The sequence below is a fragment of the Gadus macrocephalus genome, chromosome 22 (genome assembly GCF_031168955.1).
Source record: "Gadus macrocephalus chromosome 22, ASM3116895v1".
NCBI lineage: Eukaryota > Metazoa > Chordata > Actinopteri > Gadiformes > Gadidae > Gadus > Gadus macrocephalus.
This window is the reverse complement of record NC_082403.1, coordinates 14,727,333-14,742,092: the sequence shown is the minus strand read 5'-3', so window position 1 is coordinate 14,742,092 and position 14,760 is coordinate 14,727,333. Positions and strand designations below refer to the sequence as shown.

The window sequence follows — 14,760 nt, the reverse complement described above, 5'->3', positions numbered from 1 at the left end:
GAAGTCGTGAAGGCCCGCGCAAGGGAACGGAGCGTTTCACAGCATTAAGAAGAGCCGTGTAATTAGTTTCTTTATCAGAGGGTCCGTTCGCAGAGGCTAGTGTTTAGCTACATGTGAACGTACTCCCCTCCGTGGCGTGCGTGCAGCATGAAGCCGGACTGGAGATGCTTGGCGGAGGATGTAAAGCGTTTCATTAGCAGTGAAATGGTGAAGGCTGCCCGCTAACTCCTATACTGTGAGAGGCTGGATCATTAAAGGCGCCGGTCACACGTTCTCCCGCTCTTAGAGACATAGTTTGGGGCCGATTGAAGCTCGTTGGGGATGGGAAATTATATTAAAAATAAATACATAGAAAAGATATTGGATTATTGTTTTTTTTCACGTTTTTGCCATTCCTTTACACTGGCATAAATGACATTGAGTTTTATTCTATGTTCTAACGACAGCGGTAGAGGATAATAGCAGCGAGCGCAAATCCAGCTTTAGTCCATTTGCACTCCTCTGGGCATTGGAGCTCATAAATGTAACGTGGGTTGTAAGTCAATGGGGCTTTCAAAGTAAGAGAAGGTAAGGAGCTCTTAAATTGCCTCCCCGCTGTTCATATGCAGGGAGTTGTGCTTCTCTGTAGTCAAATCATAAAAAAGGCAGGCTGCGTTTCCTGTAAGGAGCAGGGTTTCTGGATTTATTATGGCGGTACAGGTGTTGGGAACACAGAGATTAAGCAAGTCTTTCTCATCTTACCGTTGTCCTTACTGCCTGCCTCTAGTGTAAAGGTAGTCCACCCAAAACATACACATAATCACCCCACCCACCCAGCTAGACATCCACTGCACCCAGCGCATCAGAGACGTCCGCTGGCCTGCACATCCTTGACTCATTTAGGCTTGTGGGATGTTAAGTGTAAAATGTAACCTTCTATTCATGTTCTAGCTTCGGTTCAAATGCATTGTAACGATGTATGGAAGGGAATGAATGTCTATAGAATGAAAGCCCCCCCCCCCCATCACCACTCACTCACCCAAAAACACACACTCACTGACCCAAATACACACACTCACACACCCAATCACACACTCACACACACACACACACACACACACACACACACACACACACACACACACACACACACACACACACACACACACACACACACACACACACACTCACACACTCACCCAAACACACACTCACTCACTCACCCAAACAAACACTCACTCACTCACCCAAACAAACACTCACTCGCCCAAGCACACACACTCACTCACCCAAACACACACCCAAACACACACACTCACTCACTCACTCAAACACAGCCAAAAGGACACACTCACGCACCCAAACAACAAACCGGATGGATCAGATGTTTCTGAGGATTCCAGGCGAACAGTGCGGCTGGTTATTCCATCAGGACGAGGGAACAGCCCTCGTCCGACAGGCACTGCGCCGCAGTACATTGTTCTTGCGCTTTTCTCTTTCTTATTTCCAGGAAGTTGTGACATTTTTGTAGAACGAAAAAGACAAGAAAGGTGGGGAATCGGGAGATAGCTGCAGACAGACCCTGGATCCTTAATGGTGTGTGGGCGGTAGATAATGGAGTCCACTCGTGGCATCTAAAAAGCACTCAGAGATGAGAGCTGTATTTAAGCAAAGTTTTATTATCTGCTTTCAAATGCCAAGCCACACACAGGGTTCTGCCTGTGGTTGGGGGCTGAGGGGGTGTGTGTGTGTGTGTGTGTGTGTGTGTGTGTGTGTGCGTGGGGGGGGGGGTCTTAAATGCCAATGTTAAGTGGTGAGAACTACCTGACCATTGTAACGGCAATGCTGCTTGAGAGAGTGAGAGAGAGAGGGAGAGGGAGAGAGGGGGAGAGAGAGAGGTGATTTGTCAAAGCTGTTATAGCACTAGACATGACAGCGGTACACTGTCATGTCTAAGGAGAGAGATTTGATGTTAGAAAGTAAAATAATCACACAAGGTCTCGTATACCAGTTTACAGATATGGTGTCGCTTTGACTGCGGATCAGCGGCATGTTCTCCTATTAAAGCGTATGCTACATCTACACATGTGTGTCATTAGCCATAGGGATTGGTTTTGAACCATTAACACCAGTCCAAGGTCACTGGTCTTGTGTTTGGGGGGGGGGGGGCCAGTGCATGTGAAAGGTCAGAGACAATGGGATTGTGTCTCTCTGCGAGTTGTAATTGACCACCACACCACTCTGTGAAGCCATCTCGTCCCGGTCATTGTCTCTGAATTAGCCCTGGGTTTGTACCGCGGCCATTAAAAGGTCAGGCTGGACGCACGGCGCTCCTTCGTGTTTATTGAGGAGCGTGTTGCCTGACGCCACCTATCTGTGGCGACACGTTCTGCGTGGCGACGCCGCGATGCCACTAAAGGGCTTTGTGGGAGCGGCTCAAGTTCATTATGCTGGCTGTGTTTTCTCTGGGCCTGCCTGGCTAAGATAAAACGCTTTACTACCAAGGCCACATTCCTCAGGGCTGTCACCAGGGGACCCTGCCCAATTGATTCCAGCAATAAAATGACAGTCCCGGCATAATATACGAATGGCCTTTCGATGCAGGCTGGTTAGCGGCCAGAGGGCCCCTGGTTGTACCCTTTATTTACAGCCTGCTGCGTGGGCTTCCATGGTGAATCCTGGAGCCCCGGTGAGGAGCAGAGCGAGGGGGAAGACGCTAGCGCGCCGCCGGCGGCTCTTAAAGTTGTGTTGGAAGGAGCTCGTGGCTTTTTCTCTGCGTGGGATGCTCACTCCGCGGTTCGTACGCCGGGCTCTGGACGTGTCATCAGAAACGCTGGCAACTGTCAAGATGGCTGCCGCCCTAAATCCTTCAAGTTTGAAGGCCGACTCCGAAACACCGGGGGTGGCAAGCACCTAATCAATCTACTGTGACCCCCATGTCTTCAGCGGCGTGGGGGGCTGGGGGTGTGTGCGTGTGTGTTTGTGTGTGTGTATGTGTGTGTGTGTGTGTGTGTGTTAGAGGTTGTGTGTTTGTGGCTGTGTGTGTGTGCGTGTGTGTTTGTGAGTGTGTGTGTGAGTGTTAGAGGTTGTGTGTTTGTGTCTGTGTGTGCGTGCGTGTGTGTTTGTGTGTGTGTGTTTGTGAGTGTGTGTGTGAGTGTTAGAGGTTGTGTGTTTGTGTCTGTGTGTGCGTGTGCGTGTGTGTGTGTGTGTGTGTGTGTGAGTGTGAGTGTTAGAGGTTGTGTGTTTGTGTTTGCGTCTGTGTGTGCGTGTGTGTGTGTTTGTGAGTGTGTGTGTGTGTGTGTGTGAGTGTTAGAGGTTGTGTGTTTGCGTCTGTGTGTGCGTGTGTGTGTGTGTGAAGGAGGATGGAGGGTTCTTGTTTCATTAGTTGCACTGTGTGTGCGGTGACTAGTCGGGTATACTCTTTATTGTGTTAGTTCCCTTGGTGTAAGTGTTGAGTCAGGTGTTCCTGTAGGTGTTCACGTCGGTCCCCGGTTGGTGTTTTTGTGGGAGCGGCGCGATCAATCAGAGGCTTCAAGCGGCCGAGCGGTGTAATTAAGTTAGCCTAATGAACTTAGCGTAGTGTCACGCTCGGTCGGCGTCCATTGTGGGGGAGGAATGGGTGCCATTACTCAGCGGACGCCCCGGTGCTTGCAGTAAGGTGTCGATAGAGGTGCGGGGCGTTCATCATCGGCCCGCCGCTCAGCGGGTGTCTTTCAGCGCGCGGCCCGCTCCCATTCGTCAGCGCTCCCCTCTGTTCTAAAGTGATACGGGGGACGCCATCGCTTCACCGACAGGGGGGGGGCAGGCTGTCTCCTCGTATGGGGAGTGAGTTGCACTCCGGCATGCAGGCTAACTAAGGCGAGCGATAGAGTCGTGGGCCGCCGCGGCGCGCCTCGGACACGGAGGCAGTTAGCCGCAGCGTGAGCTGATTTAAAGAGCGCTGTTCGCTGAGGCGGCCTGCAGGGGGGGGGGGGGGGGGGGGGGGCGGGGGGGGGGGGGCGGAGCACAACCGACCGGTGAGCAGGAGCCACAATCAATGCCGAGCACTAACCTCCATCACGGTAACTAGCCGCTGACCCGCTCCCTCTCCGGGGCCAATTTGTGCAGTAAACAGCGTCACGTGGGGGGCCGTCAGGGGCCCGGCCCGCCCCCACCCCACCCGCCGCATCACTTAGAGGAGGGCTCGATGCTAACAAGCCTCCGTCAGGGGCCCGGCCCGCCCCCCCCCCCCCCCCCCCCCCGAGCTTGTTAGCTCGATGCTAACAAGCCTCCTTTAACGGGGGCCGGTTCAGGGGAACACACACCCGGGACCCCCGTCCTGTTCTTTATGGGCGTAAACACAGCCCGGACCCCCAGGGGCCATCCCCTTTCATCACACCACATTACCCACAAGCCCCAGCTGAGTGGGCAGAACCACGCCTCACAGTTCACTCCCTGCTCCTCAGAGCTGTGCTGGCCCCACGGCTCCTCCCGTTTCCCCCGGCCCCTCGCCCCTGGTCTTTCCAGAGCTCTGATTGCTCACCTGTACCGCGGTTGGAACAGGGGAGCTGGGAGACCCCTCCTACGGGGCTCTGCTGTGATGGCTTTCACAAAGTGTTGATTCCTTTTCAGATCCACCGATGATCTCTTCCGCCGGTGTGAAGACGTCGTATTGAAGACATGCTCTTGCCGTTCTGATGAAATACGTTCACGTTAATGACGAGGTTAGGAAACGGGGTATAGGTTACACTCAATCGCAAAGTGCACCATAAGTGCGTAGATCTGTACTGATCTCTCCATGTGCCCGTGCACAATGGCATCATTGTGCACGGGCACAATGCCATCATCGTGCCCGTGCACAATGCCATCGTCTCGGCCCGACTGATGGAGACGCTGCTGGATGGGAGCGGCTCCATCAGGCGCACTTCAACAGCGAGACGATGCGCTGATGCGGTACTCGTTATTCGTCCCGTGGCGGTCGTCTTCACAAATGAAACGGTCTCTTGTGAACTTAAACTCAATTGACGAGTCGTGTGAGATGTGATTCGGCCGTCTCTCGGAGAGCCGCGTGTGTGTGTGTGTGTCGGTGTGCGCTGGCCGGCCGGGGTCAGCCTGGTGTTATAATGGCAGCGTGCAGCAGACGGAGGGTCCTCTCTGTGCTATTGAATGTGGTTAATTTTGTAACAATTCATCTATCTTGAAGCACCGCTGTGCCCACACACGACGCAGGCTCTCACGCTCGCAGTCTGTGCCATTTAACGCAACGCATTTGTGTAGGATGTACGCCTCATTGACACCATAAATCATACTAATGGGGAGTGTGTGTGTGTGCGTTTGTGTGTGTGTGTGTGTGTGTGTGTTTGAGTGGAGGGAGCAGAGACGCTTCATAGATTGTTAGCCTCCACAAGTCTCCATTCTACTGTAGCCTGCAAAATCTAACATCCCTCTTGGATCAAACACACGGACACACACAGACACACACGCACACACAGACACACTCACAAACACACCCTCACAAACACACACCCTCACACCAACCCACACAAACACACACTCTCGCACAGCCACACACACACAAACACACCCTCACGCACACACATACACTCACACACACACGCACCCTCACCAACACACATACACGCACATACACACTCAATCACACACACAAACACACACCTTCACACCCAGCCACACAAACACACACACACCCTCACAAACACACACCCTCAAACAATGACACACACACACACACTCTCCTCTCTGCGTGGTGTAACACACACAGGGACATTGATTCACGTCAGAGAAACATGAGCCAGCACCCCGTCTCCCCGGGGTGAGGGGTCTCTCTGGGGTGCAGGGGTCTCCCCCGGGTGAGGGGTCTCTCTGAGGTGCAGGGGTCTCCCCGGGGTGAAGGGGTATCCTCGGCTTGGCCCTACGCCCTCCTCTCTGAACCCGTCCACTGCGTCCCGCGGAGGTCATTTGGAGGACGAACGTCCTAAACGACCCCCGCGACTCCGGATCAGACCTGTGTACGATTCATGCGCTCCTTTCTATTGTTGGCTCTCATCAGAGGAGCGGCCTCACGTAAGAAAACATTAATAATCCTGGCTTGTGCATTTAGGCTCTGATCAAATTAGCCACAGCTTGAATCTCCTCCCAAAAATGAAATCCATTTGATGTGCGGCAAAACAAACACACAGCGATGGGAAAACATGATATGGTTGAACAACATTTCCTAGAAATCTCAGAGAGCAGGAAGAGGCACGCACAGGCCAGTGGTGATTGTTGATTGAGCTGTGTTGGGTTCTGTGCTGTTCTGGCAGAGCGAGGGGCGGTCTAACGTGGTGTGAGGGGTGGGGGGGGGGGGGGGTTAAATGTAGCACGTTAGCCGCGGTGTGAACAGGCTAATGGAAGCGGCCTGTTTAACTGATATGCTTCCACTACATCAGCCTTCTAGACCACTAAGATCCTCTGAGACCAATCTGTTAATTATCCCCAGAGTAAACACAAAACATGGGAAAGCAGGATTTAGTTACTATGCAACAAATAGCTGGAATAAACTCCCAGAGGATTTAAGACTTGCCCCAACTCTGAGCACCTTTAAAACAAGACTGAAGACTTTTATGTTTGCTATAGCCTTCTGCTAAAATCTTAAATACATTGCACTTTCTAAAAAGCTTTTTAACTTTGCCTCTATTTTCTATTTTAATACTAAAATGCCTTTTTCTATTTTACCCATTTCTTTGTATATGTTTTTCTTTTACTTATCTATTATTTTATTTTATTGCATGACAATGTTTATATGTGAAGCACTTTGAGTCTGCCTTGTGCATGAAAAGTGCTATATAAATAAAGTTGCCTTGCCTTGCCTTGCCTTTACGGGCCAGAGCCACGGGAACATCACCGGAACACTGTGGCGGCGAGGAGAGACGCTGCCACGTACACGCAGCGAGGCACTCAGCCAGCGCGTCACACACACACACACACACACACACAGAGGAAACACACAGACACACAGAGGAAACATATACACAGAACAGACACACACACGGACACACACAAAAGACACACAGACAGAACACAGCTGTTCTGTGTAGAGAGCATTTCAGAACAGGTCAAGGACTGTTCTCCTGGTACGAGTGGATACTCAACATAGCACATTATACAAAGAATCACAAAATGAACACAATCCAAAAATCCGAATCTATATTCTATCAAACCTATCGATGATTAACGAAGGGTAGAAGGGTAGCACATTGGAGCTTTTGAAATACTTCTGGATACAACTAGTGCCGATGATCTGTGTGCACAGACATGCGATGTCTACATACGAGATACTACATCAACAGCTAGAGATGTTCTCTGGCCTGCTTTCCGGCTGCGGTGGACCGGTTCTCCTTCAGCGTATGGGAACATGTGGTCCTCGACGGGGAGAGGCTCCGGTGTGTGTGTGAGGCTGCCGGTATGGTGTAGTGGGAAAACACCACAGTAGTCTCTCCTGTGGACAGCATTCTCATGTAAAAACAACGTGGCCAGCAGCCCATGATAAGGATATTACTGGTGCTAATTAGCCGCTAATTCTTTAGAGAACTGTGTTGGCTTGATAAAGAAGGCCGGGCTTATTAACGTACACGCTTCCCTCTGAATGGGAATTCTTTGTCAAGCGTTTATTTTAATCCTGCTTTATGCGGTTGACTTTGTGAGCTTTGTGCTTCTGTGTGTAGTGGCGTGTGCATTGTGGGATGTTTGTGGTCGGTGTTAAAGTGTTTTGTGTGTGTTTGTTTGGGGGGGGGTGGGGGGGCTGTATAAACATTTCTGTATGGCGTAGGCAGTTTTGTCTGGCTGATCATAAGTGTGTGTGTGTGTGTGTGTGTGTGTGTGTGTGTGTGTGTGTGTGTGTGTGTGTGTGTGTGTGTGTGTGTGTGTGTGTGTGTGTGTGTGTGTGTATTGCAGGGTTAGTATAACTTCCACAGTCTTCCATCCCAGCAGTGCTGGCTGGTCTCTGTTGCCACCTAGGGCCCAGTGTGTGTGTTGTCGGTGGGAGCGCTTCGCAAGCAGCCAGACTCGATTAGGATATGAAGGACATGACATTTTATCCTCATATACGTGCACGTTGCTGGGAGTCTACCCACCTGTCTCCCTGGAGCCAGCTGATGGAGACATCCCAAAATGCCAGAGCCAATCATCAGCATCCTCCTCTCTCTCTCTCTCTCTCTCTCTCTCTCTCTCTCTCTCTCTCTCTCTCTCTCTCTCTCTCTCTCTCTCTCTCTCTCTCTCTCTCTCTCTCTCTCTCTCTCTCTCTCTCTCTCTCTCTCTCTCTCTCTCTCTCTCTCTCCCCCCCCTCTCTCTCTCTGGTAGGGGGTCCTGCCCGAGGCTGTTTCTGTTATATCAGAGTAAATATCACTCGGTCAGGGGTCTGCTGGTGCAGAGCTCCACTCTGAACACATCCCCCCATCACGTCCCCCCACCGCGCCTCCGGCTGCGTGGGCATTAACACGGCTGAGAACCAGTAGCCCAACCAGTTCAGCCCCAGCCAGGGGAAGGCTGAGAACCAGTAGCCCAACCAGTTCAGCCACAGCCAGGGGAAGGCTGAGAACCAGTAGCCCAACCAGTTCAGCCCCAGCTAGACCTGAATGTGAAGATCCCCAGCCTCCACATCTCACTCAGAGCCCCCCGTATCAGAGTCCCCCGTATCAGAGCCCCCCGTATCAGAGCCCCCCGTATCAGAGCCCCCCGTATCAGAGCCGTCCCGTATCAGAGCCGTCCCGTATCAGAGCCGTCCCGTATCAGAGCCCCCCGTATCAGAGCCCCCCGTATCAGAGCCCCCCGTATCAGAGCCGTCCCGTATCAGAGCCCCCCGTATCAGAGCCCCCCGTATCAGAGCCCCCCGTCTCAGAGCCCCCCGCATCAGAGCCGTCCCGTATCAGAGCCGTCCCGTATCAGAGTCCCCCGTATCAGAGCCCCCCGTATCAGAGCCGTCCCGTATCAGAGCCGTCCCGTATCAGAGCCCCCCGTATCAGAGCCGTCCCGTATCAGAGCCCCCCGTATCAGAGCCGTCCCGTATCAGAGCCCCCCGTATCAGAGCCCCCCGTATCAGAGCCGTCCCGTATCAGAGCCGTCCCGTATCAGAGCCGTCCCGTATCAGAGCCGTCCCGTATCAGAGCCCCCCATCTCAGAGCCGTCCCGTATCAGAGCCCCCCGTCTCACTCAGAACCAGGTAGTGCTGTCCTGAACAGTTTGAATCCACTAAATAGTTATTTTTCCTTTTAATTTCCAAAACGGGTCCATACACACTAAAAGAACAATGAAGCACAAAGGTTTCATTTTAATAACGCTACAAAAAGCTTAAATAGAACACGAGATAATTGCTGGCTTGATGGCTTCATGAGAGAGGTGAGCAAAACGATCTAAGGTTGGTGATGTATTTGATGAATCATGAGGACATGTACTCATGTACATGAGTGGACCTAAGGGGTGATAAAGCCATCTAGGGCCTCGCTCATGGCTCTCATCATTGAACCTGCCAGTTGATAGCGGTCCGATGGAGTCCCGCCCCAGTGCTGGCAGAGCCCCCACCCTGTGTGTGTGTTTGGGTGAGCCCCGAGGTGACGAAGCTGAGCGGGGGGAAAGACCCCTGACACCTCAAAGAGGACCACAAACAGGGACACTTAATCAGGCAGGCGGGAGGGTGGCGCGTGAGGACCGGCTCTCTTACGCGATGGTTAGCATGCGGCCCCCTGCTGGCTCCCCGTTCAGGAGCCCCTAGCCCCCCCCCCCCCCCCACCCCCCCCATAACGGATGGCGCTACAGGTAATTGGAAAATTGGCAGCCTTGTCAGGGAGATTTGGTGGATGGGTGAGGGTACATGGTGCTGGAGTTCATGAGGTGTCAGAGCCCAGGGCTGGATTTATACCCTCCATGGCGTCGGAGGGAGGACCTCAAGGGTTCGGGGGGGGGGGGGGGGAAAGTAGCAACATTTGTTCTATTTTTCATTTTTCCTGACCGAACAGAGACTATCATGTCAAGGGACGGTATGCCTGTGAGTAAAGCCAGGATTAATGGACCTGTTACGTTGTTTCTTTCTTAACACGCCAGTCGTGACCTACAGTTCAGGACAAAGGTAGACTTTAGTAGTAGTAGTATTTATGAATCCAAGTTTTGCATTTTGCGCAAATGCGTAAAAGTGGATTTTTTTCTAAGTCCATACGCATCAGTTACAATAAGACAAATGTCAAATCCAGATTTGGCTTGCGAACCGTTGAATCCTCTTTTGAGGATCAAATCGATCGCTGCATTTGTTGGTCGCAATCCCGCCGGAATCCATCTCGCCAGGCTTCAGGTCATCATGTGTTTAGTTAGAGCGTGTGGACCAATCAGCTTCCTAGGTGGAGGAGACGGTGGACAGACGGTTCGGTTTGTGTGTTTGTGCTCTCGGATGGCTCAGGTCTGAACTGTTGTTTAAAGGTGTCTCATCATATTTGTTTTGGTTTCAGGAGGAAGAGGATGAGCGACCAGAGGAGGAGGATGAGGAGCGAGAGGAAGAGGAGGCGGGCATTGTGAAAGAGGAGATGTCTGAGCACCCAATTCCAATCTGAGCCGTGGCAGAGGTGAATCCTCGTGAGCACGACTAACTAGCGTGCTAACGCCAGAGTGTTTCCTTCCTCGATGACGGCACAAACACTACTCAACTCTACTCTACACTACTCTAATCTACGCTCCTCTACACTATTCTCCTCTACTCTACTCTACTGCTGTCTCCCGGACAGTCATGTTCCTGGAGAACCAGCAGTGTTTGGTTTCATGTACATCAGAAACATATGACAGACATAGCCCATAGAGAACAGTATATTTTAGAACAGAATGAATGTTAACGCCTTCTAGAAATGGGGAGAGCATGATATTTTTTTAATACAAAGTGGTACAGGCCTGAAGGGCTGGAGAGGAATCGACGGGCAAATAATTTCTTATTTCCGATTAACACCTTTAAGGACCAACACAATCCTAAGGGATCTATCTGTCCTTTCATCCTGAGAGACATCGAGCTATACACATTTCAATGCTTTCAGGAGACACTCATGCTTTGCCTTCAAAGCAATATTTCTGGTAAACCAGACCTTTTTCACTCTATGTCCATACACTAACCTCTACACAGCGGCCACGCCCTCAAGCATTCTAACCAGTGTGTTTACAAGACAACGCAGCCGAGAACACTATCATGTCCGCAGTTTAAATGTACCCAGCTGACCTCTGACCTCTTTGTCTTAGTTCATGTCGCTGGTTGCTTGTTTGCGTCTTGCGTCACTTTTTAATGGCTTTTGGTTTCCCTTTTTGATTTTTTAAGGTCCCTTTAACTGATGATTTGATTTTTGCCGTTGATTGAAGTACTATTTTCACCGCTACTTTGATTTGGACGCACAGCGTTTTCCCAACTGTGTTTCCCAGAGTTTGTATTTAGATACGATGTAAATGTGATAGGAGGAGGGGAAGATATTTTTTTTATCCTGGCCTGACATTGGCCGATGCGTGCTCATGTGGGTTACATCACATGGCGGTAGCTGGAGGATATTTCCAAAGACGCAATGTTTACTGACACTGACCGCTCCCTGAGTGGAGGGGTGAGGCAACATGTCTCCACATGGGAGACATTAAGGAAACATCTTGTGAGCAACCCTAAATGAACACTATACAATCTCTCTGAATAGTTTGACCACAGCCTGAACCAGGATGTGTTGCGATGTCACCAAGGAGACTCACTTTGATGTGGCTCAGATAAGAGCACCAAACTAGACATCTTAGGCCATCAAAGTCCTCATTGTTTCAATGGAAATGCTAATAAATCTCTAAGGCTAATTGTTCATCGCTCTGTTATTTATACCGAAGCTTCTAGACATTAAATTGGGAGAGCATTTTGCTATCGAGACGTTTCTATAAGACTGAATAATTGTATCAAATATAAAGGGAGGTACTAAACAGAGATGAAGGGTATGCAGTTTAGACATCTAAAATGTAACTTGATCAGATCAGCATTTGAGAAGTAAGTATGTTTAAGTGTCACTGTTGTATTTAAAGATATATATGTTTAACCAAAATGTTTACTGAAGTGTGATTTTTTTTTTACTCAAACTTTTGCCTCTACTTTAAATTTGCTAGTATAAACATACACTGGATTCTCACGACCCAAAAAATATGCTGTATTTTTCATAAAAGTTCAACATTAAATTGGGATTCATGTGAAATAGGCAGTCAAATAACGGATGTGTGGTTTTGGAGCGTTGTTGTGTGCAGAGGAAAGCAGGATCTTAAAGCTCCGCTATTTCCTCGTATCACATTACTGCTCCAAAAGATGCGGTCTGCAACATCAACCGTTTAACCGTCAAACATCCAGGGAGTTTTGGGCACCAACATTAAATTGCCCCCCCTCCTCCCCCCAAAGAATGATCGTATTGTGGACATCATCATCGAGTGCATTTTATTGATGAACTACAATGATACGTTCAACAATTTAGCCTTTGTTATAGAACACAATGCAGAGGCATACTGTAGGCCTAATAATTCAATATGTTCCTAAAGTGCTTTTAAGTGAAGACAGCTTATGATTCACACTAATGCATATCAGTTACAGTATTTAGTTTGGCGCTCACACTTCCCCCTCCTCCTGGCCTCCGTCTGCATCGTTTTCTTTGGCGCTACGTGATTGTTGGCTGAGTCACGTTTCAACTTGGCGTTGATCTGGCCTCATTTTAGGCCCCTCAGCTCGCCGCCGTTGCATTGTGGCTAGGCGCAAAGGCGTAAAAGCAGGTTAACTCCAAACAAGATCTAACAACACATGCTGCCTGAGCCCTTCAGCGATCTCGGGCTCCTTGGCACCGGCCCCGGGGCCCATATGGTTTGTCCGGCCCTTTATGTTGCAGTGCCGATGTCTTCCTATCAATTGTCTGACGCAGTTTTGTGTTATTTTAGAACATAGCTGAGCCTGATGGTTCTGCTTTAAGGCTAGCAGGGGTCCCTTAAATGCTTTGTATCTATATTTAGCCTTTGTGAGAGATCTCCAACTTCCCAGACAAACAGATATTGGATAAGGCCCATACTCATTCTGGTGACGCAGACTCAATACATAATACACCAATTTATATACAGCAGCCGGGTGACATCTGTCAAGGAATTGCAGATCCAGAAAAAATATCGGATCTCCACAACACAGCGTATAACAAAATGTGTACGTCAATACGTAGCGGTAACCTTAGACACAACACAGTCTTGTGGAGGGCTGAGATATCAATTTGTTTCACTGTAACTATTCATTTGGCCGTTTCAAGGGCGGGCGGGAGGGAATCCCGATAAGACGACTGAACCGTGAAACACATTATTCAGGGAACTGTGTGCTTTATTTATTTATTTTCTCCCTCGCAGAACCTTCGCATAAAATTGGATGTGCTTTGACGGAAGGCTCCGGCTGTGGCGGCGGGCGATGCAGCCGGGCTCCCCGCCGCTCCGCTCCCAGCACGCCATCCGAGGCGGATGTCATTAAGTGCGCGATAACGGCGATGGGTGCATTAATGGCGCAAGCGGGCCGTTCTGGCACCTTGTGCCCCCGCTAATCTCCTATTTATTCCCGCCGCATACTAAGTAGCTCTTAATGTTGGCGACACAAAGGAAAACGGAGTAGCGATCCGCAGCCAGCTGTTACGAGGAGAAAAGTCTTCATTGTGACTTCGTGGATTATAGCCCCGCCATCAGCGCACTCAGACTATGATCGGTCGCCGCTGAACGCCGCCCCGGCCCTCCGCCGCTGCCAGAGCCCGCTAATGGCTAGTGGCGATGTGGAGGGCTTCTCTCTGAATTCACTCAGATAGAACCCTATGCATGCTTGAACCGTTTTTATTACGGTTATTATCTATTTTACATTTCAGTACCCAGTTAAGCGTGTCCGACGTACAACAACAGCATAGGATTCCAGTGCGTGCTGAGCAACAGTTAACCTGGAGGGCCTGTGTTCATGTATTCCACCATCGCAAACCCGGTGCAGGTGCTGGTGCTGGTGCTGGTGTTGGTGCTGATGCTGGTTCTGCACGCCAACTCCCCAAGAACCAGCTCGATTCTCCACAGACTTTAGGGCTAGAGTAGAGCCACGTCAATGCGTCAGAGCAGACGACCCTGTTGTCCTAGCAACGCATCAGGACGTTATATTACTGGTAAAATAAACATGTTAAAAATAAGCTATCCCAGTGCTAGACATCACTGGATCTTGTTTCTGGCCTGTGTGGAGTTGGTGCTGGCCCGGGGCCAAGATTATTTAAGTGGAAAAGCCAAGAACCAGTTTGAGTTTGGCACTGGCTCCGACCCAGCAGTGGAACGGTGTTGGTGGAAGAGGGGTAATAGAGAACATACGCCATTTTACTTTTATGTTGGAACTGGTCGGTCTGTGGCCAAACGAAGGCAACTGTGACTCCTCTCATCCTCCACGACAAGTCTATGTGGAAGATCTTTACATCAGGAGCACTGTTCTGTCCGTCCAGATCTCTGAGATGGACCTCTCCTATTGGTCCGTGGGTTGAGCGCAGTCTTAGACGGGTCATCGGGTCCATTTGTGTAACCAAAAGGGACCAACAGAGCAACAATTCTCTGCGCCCAAACCTCCAAATGCTCCACCCTGCCCTGCACCCTGGTCCGCTGGCTCCCACACCACGGGGTTATGGGTGTTTTAATCAGTGCCTCCGTCTGGGGCTAATGCCCGCCTGAACAGGGGGTACACCTGTATTGTCTCTGACCCCTGTTCCTAGCAAATTGCTCCACCGGTTTTTC

The 14,760-nt window shown here is 50.4% G+C and overlaps 1 protein-coding gene across 1 annotated transcript in view; it reads left to right on the top strand.

The window, feature by feature from the left end:
* Window positions 1-10,867, top strand: part of phf14 (PHD finger protein 14) — a 61,588-nt gene extending 50,721 nt beyond the window's left edge. The window contains exon 18 of the mRNA XM_060042960.1: window positions 10,452-10,867. Within this exon, the coding sequence (XP_059898943.1) occupies window positions 10,452-10,553 (102 nt within the window). The 3' untranslated portion in view covers window positions 10,554-10,867. The remainder of the gene's footprint in view (window positions 1-10,451) is intronic.
* The last annotated feature ends 3,893 nt before the right edge of the window (window positions 10,868-14,760 follow it).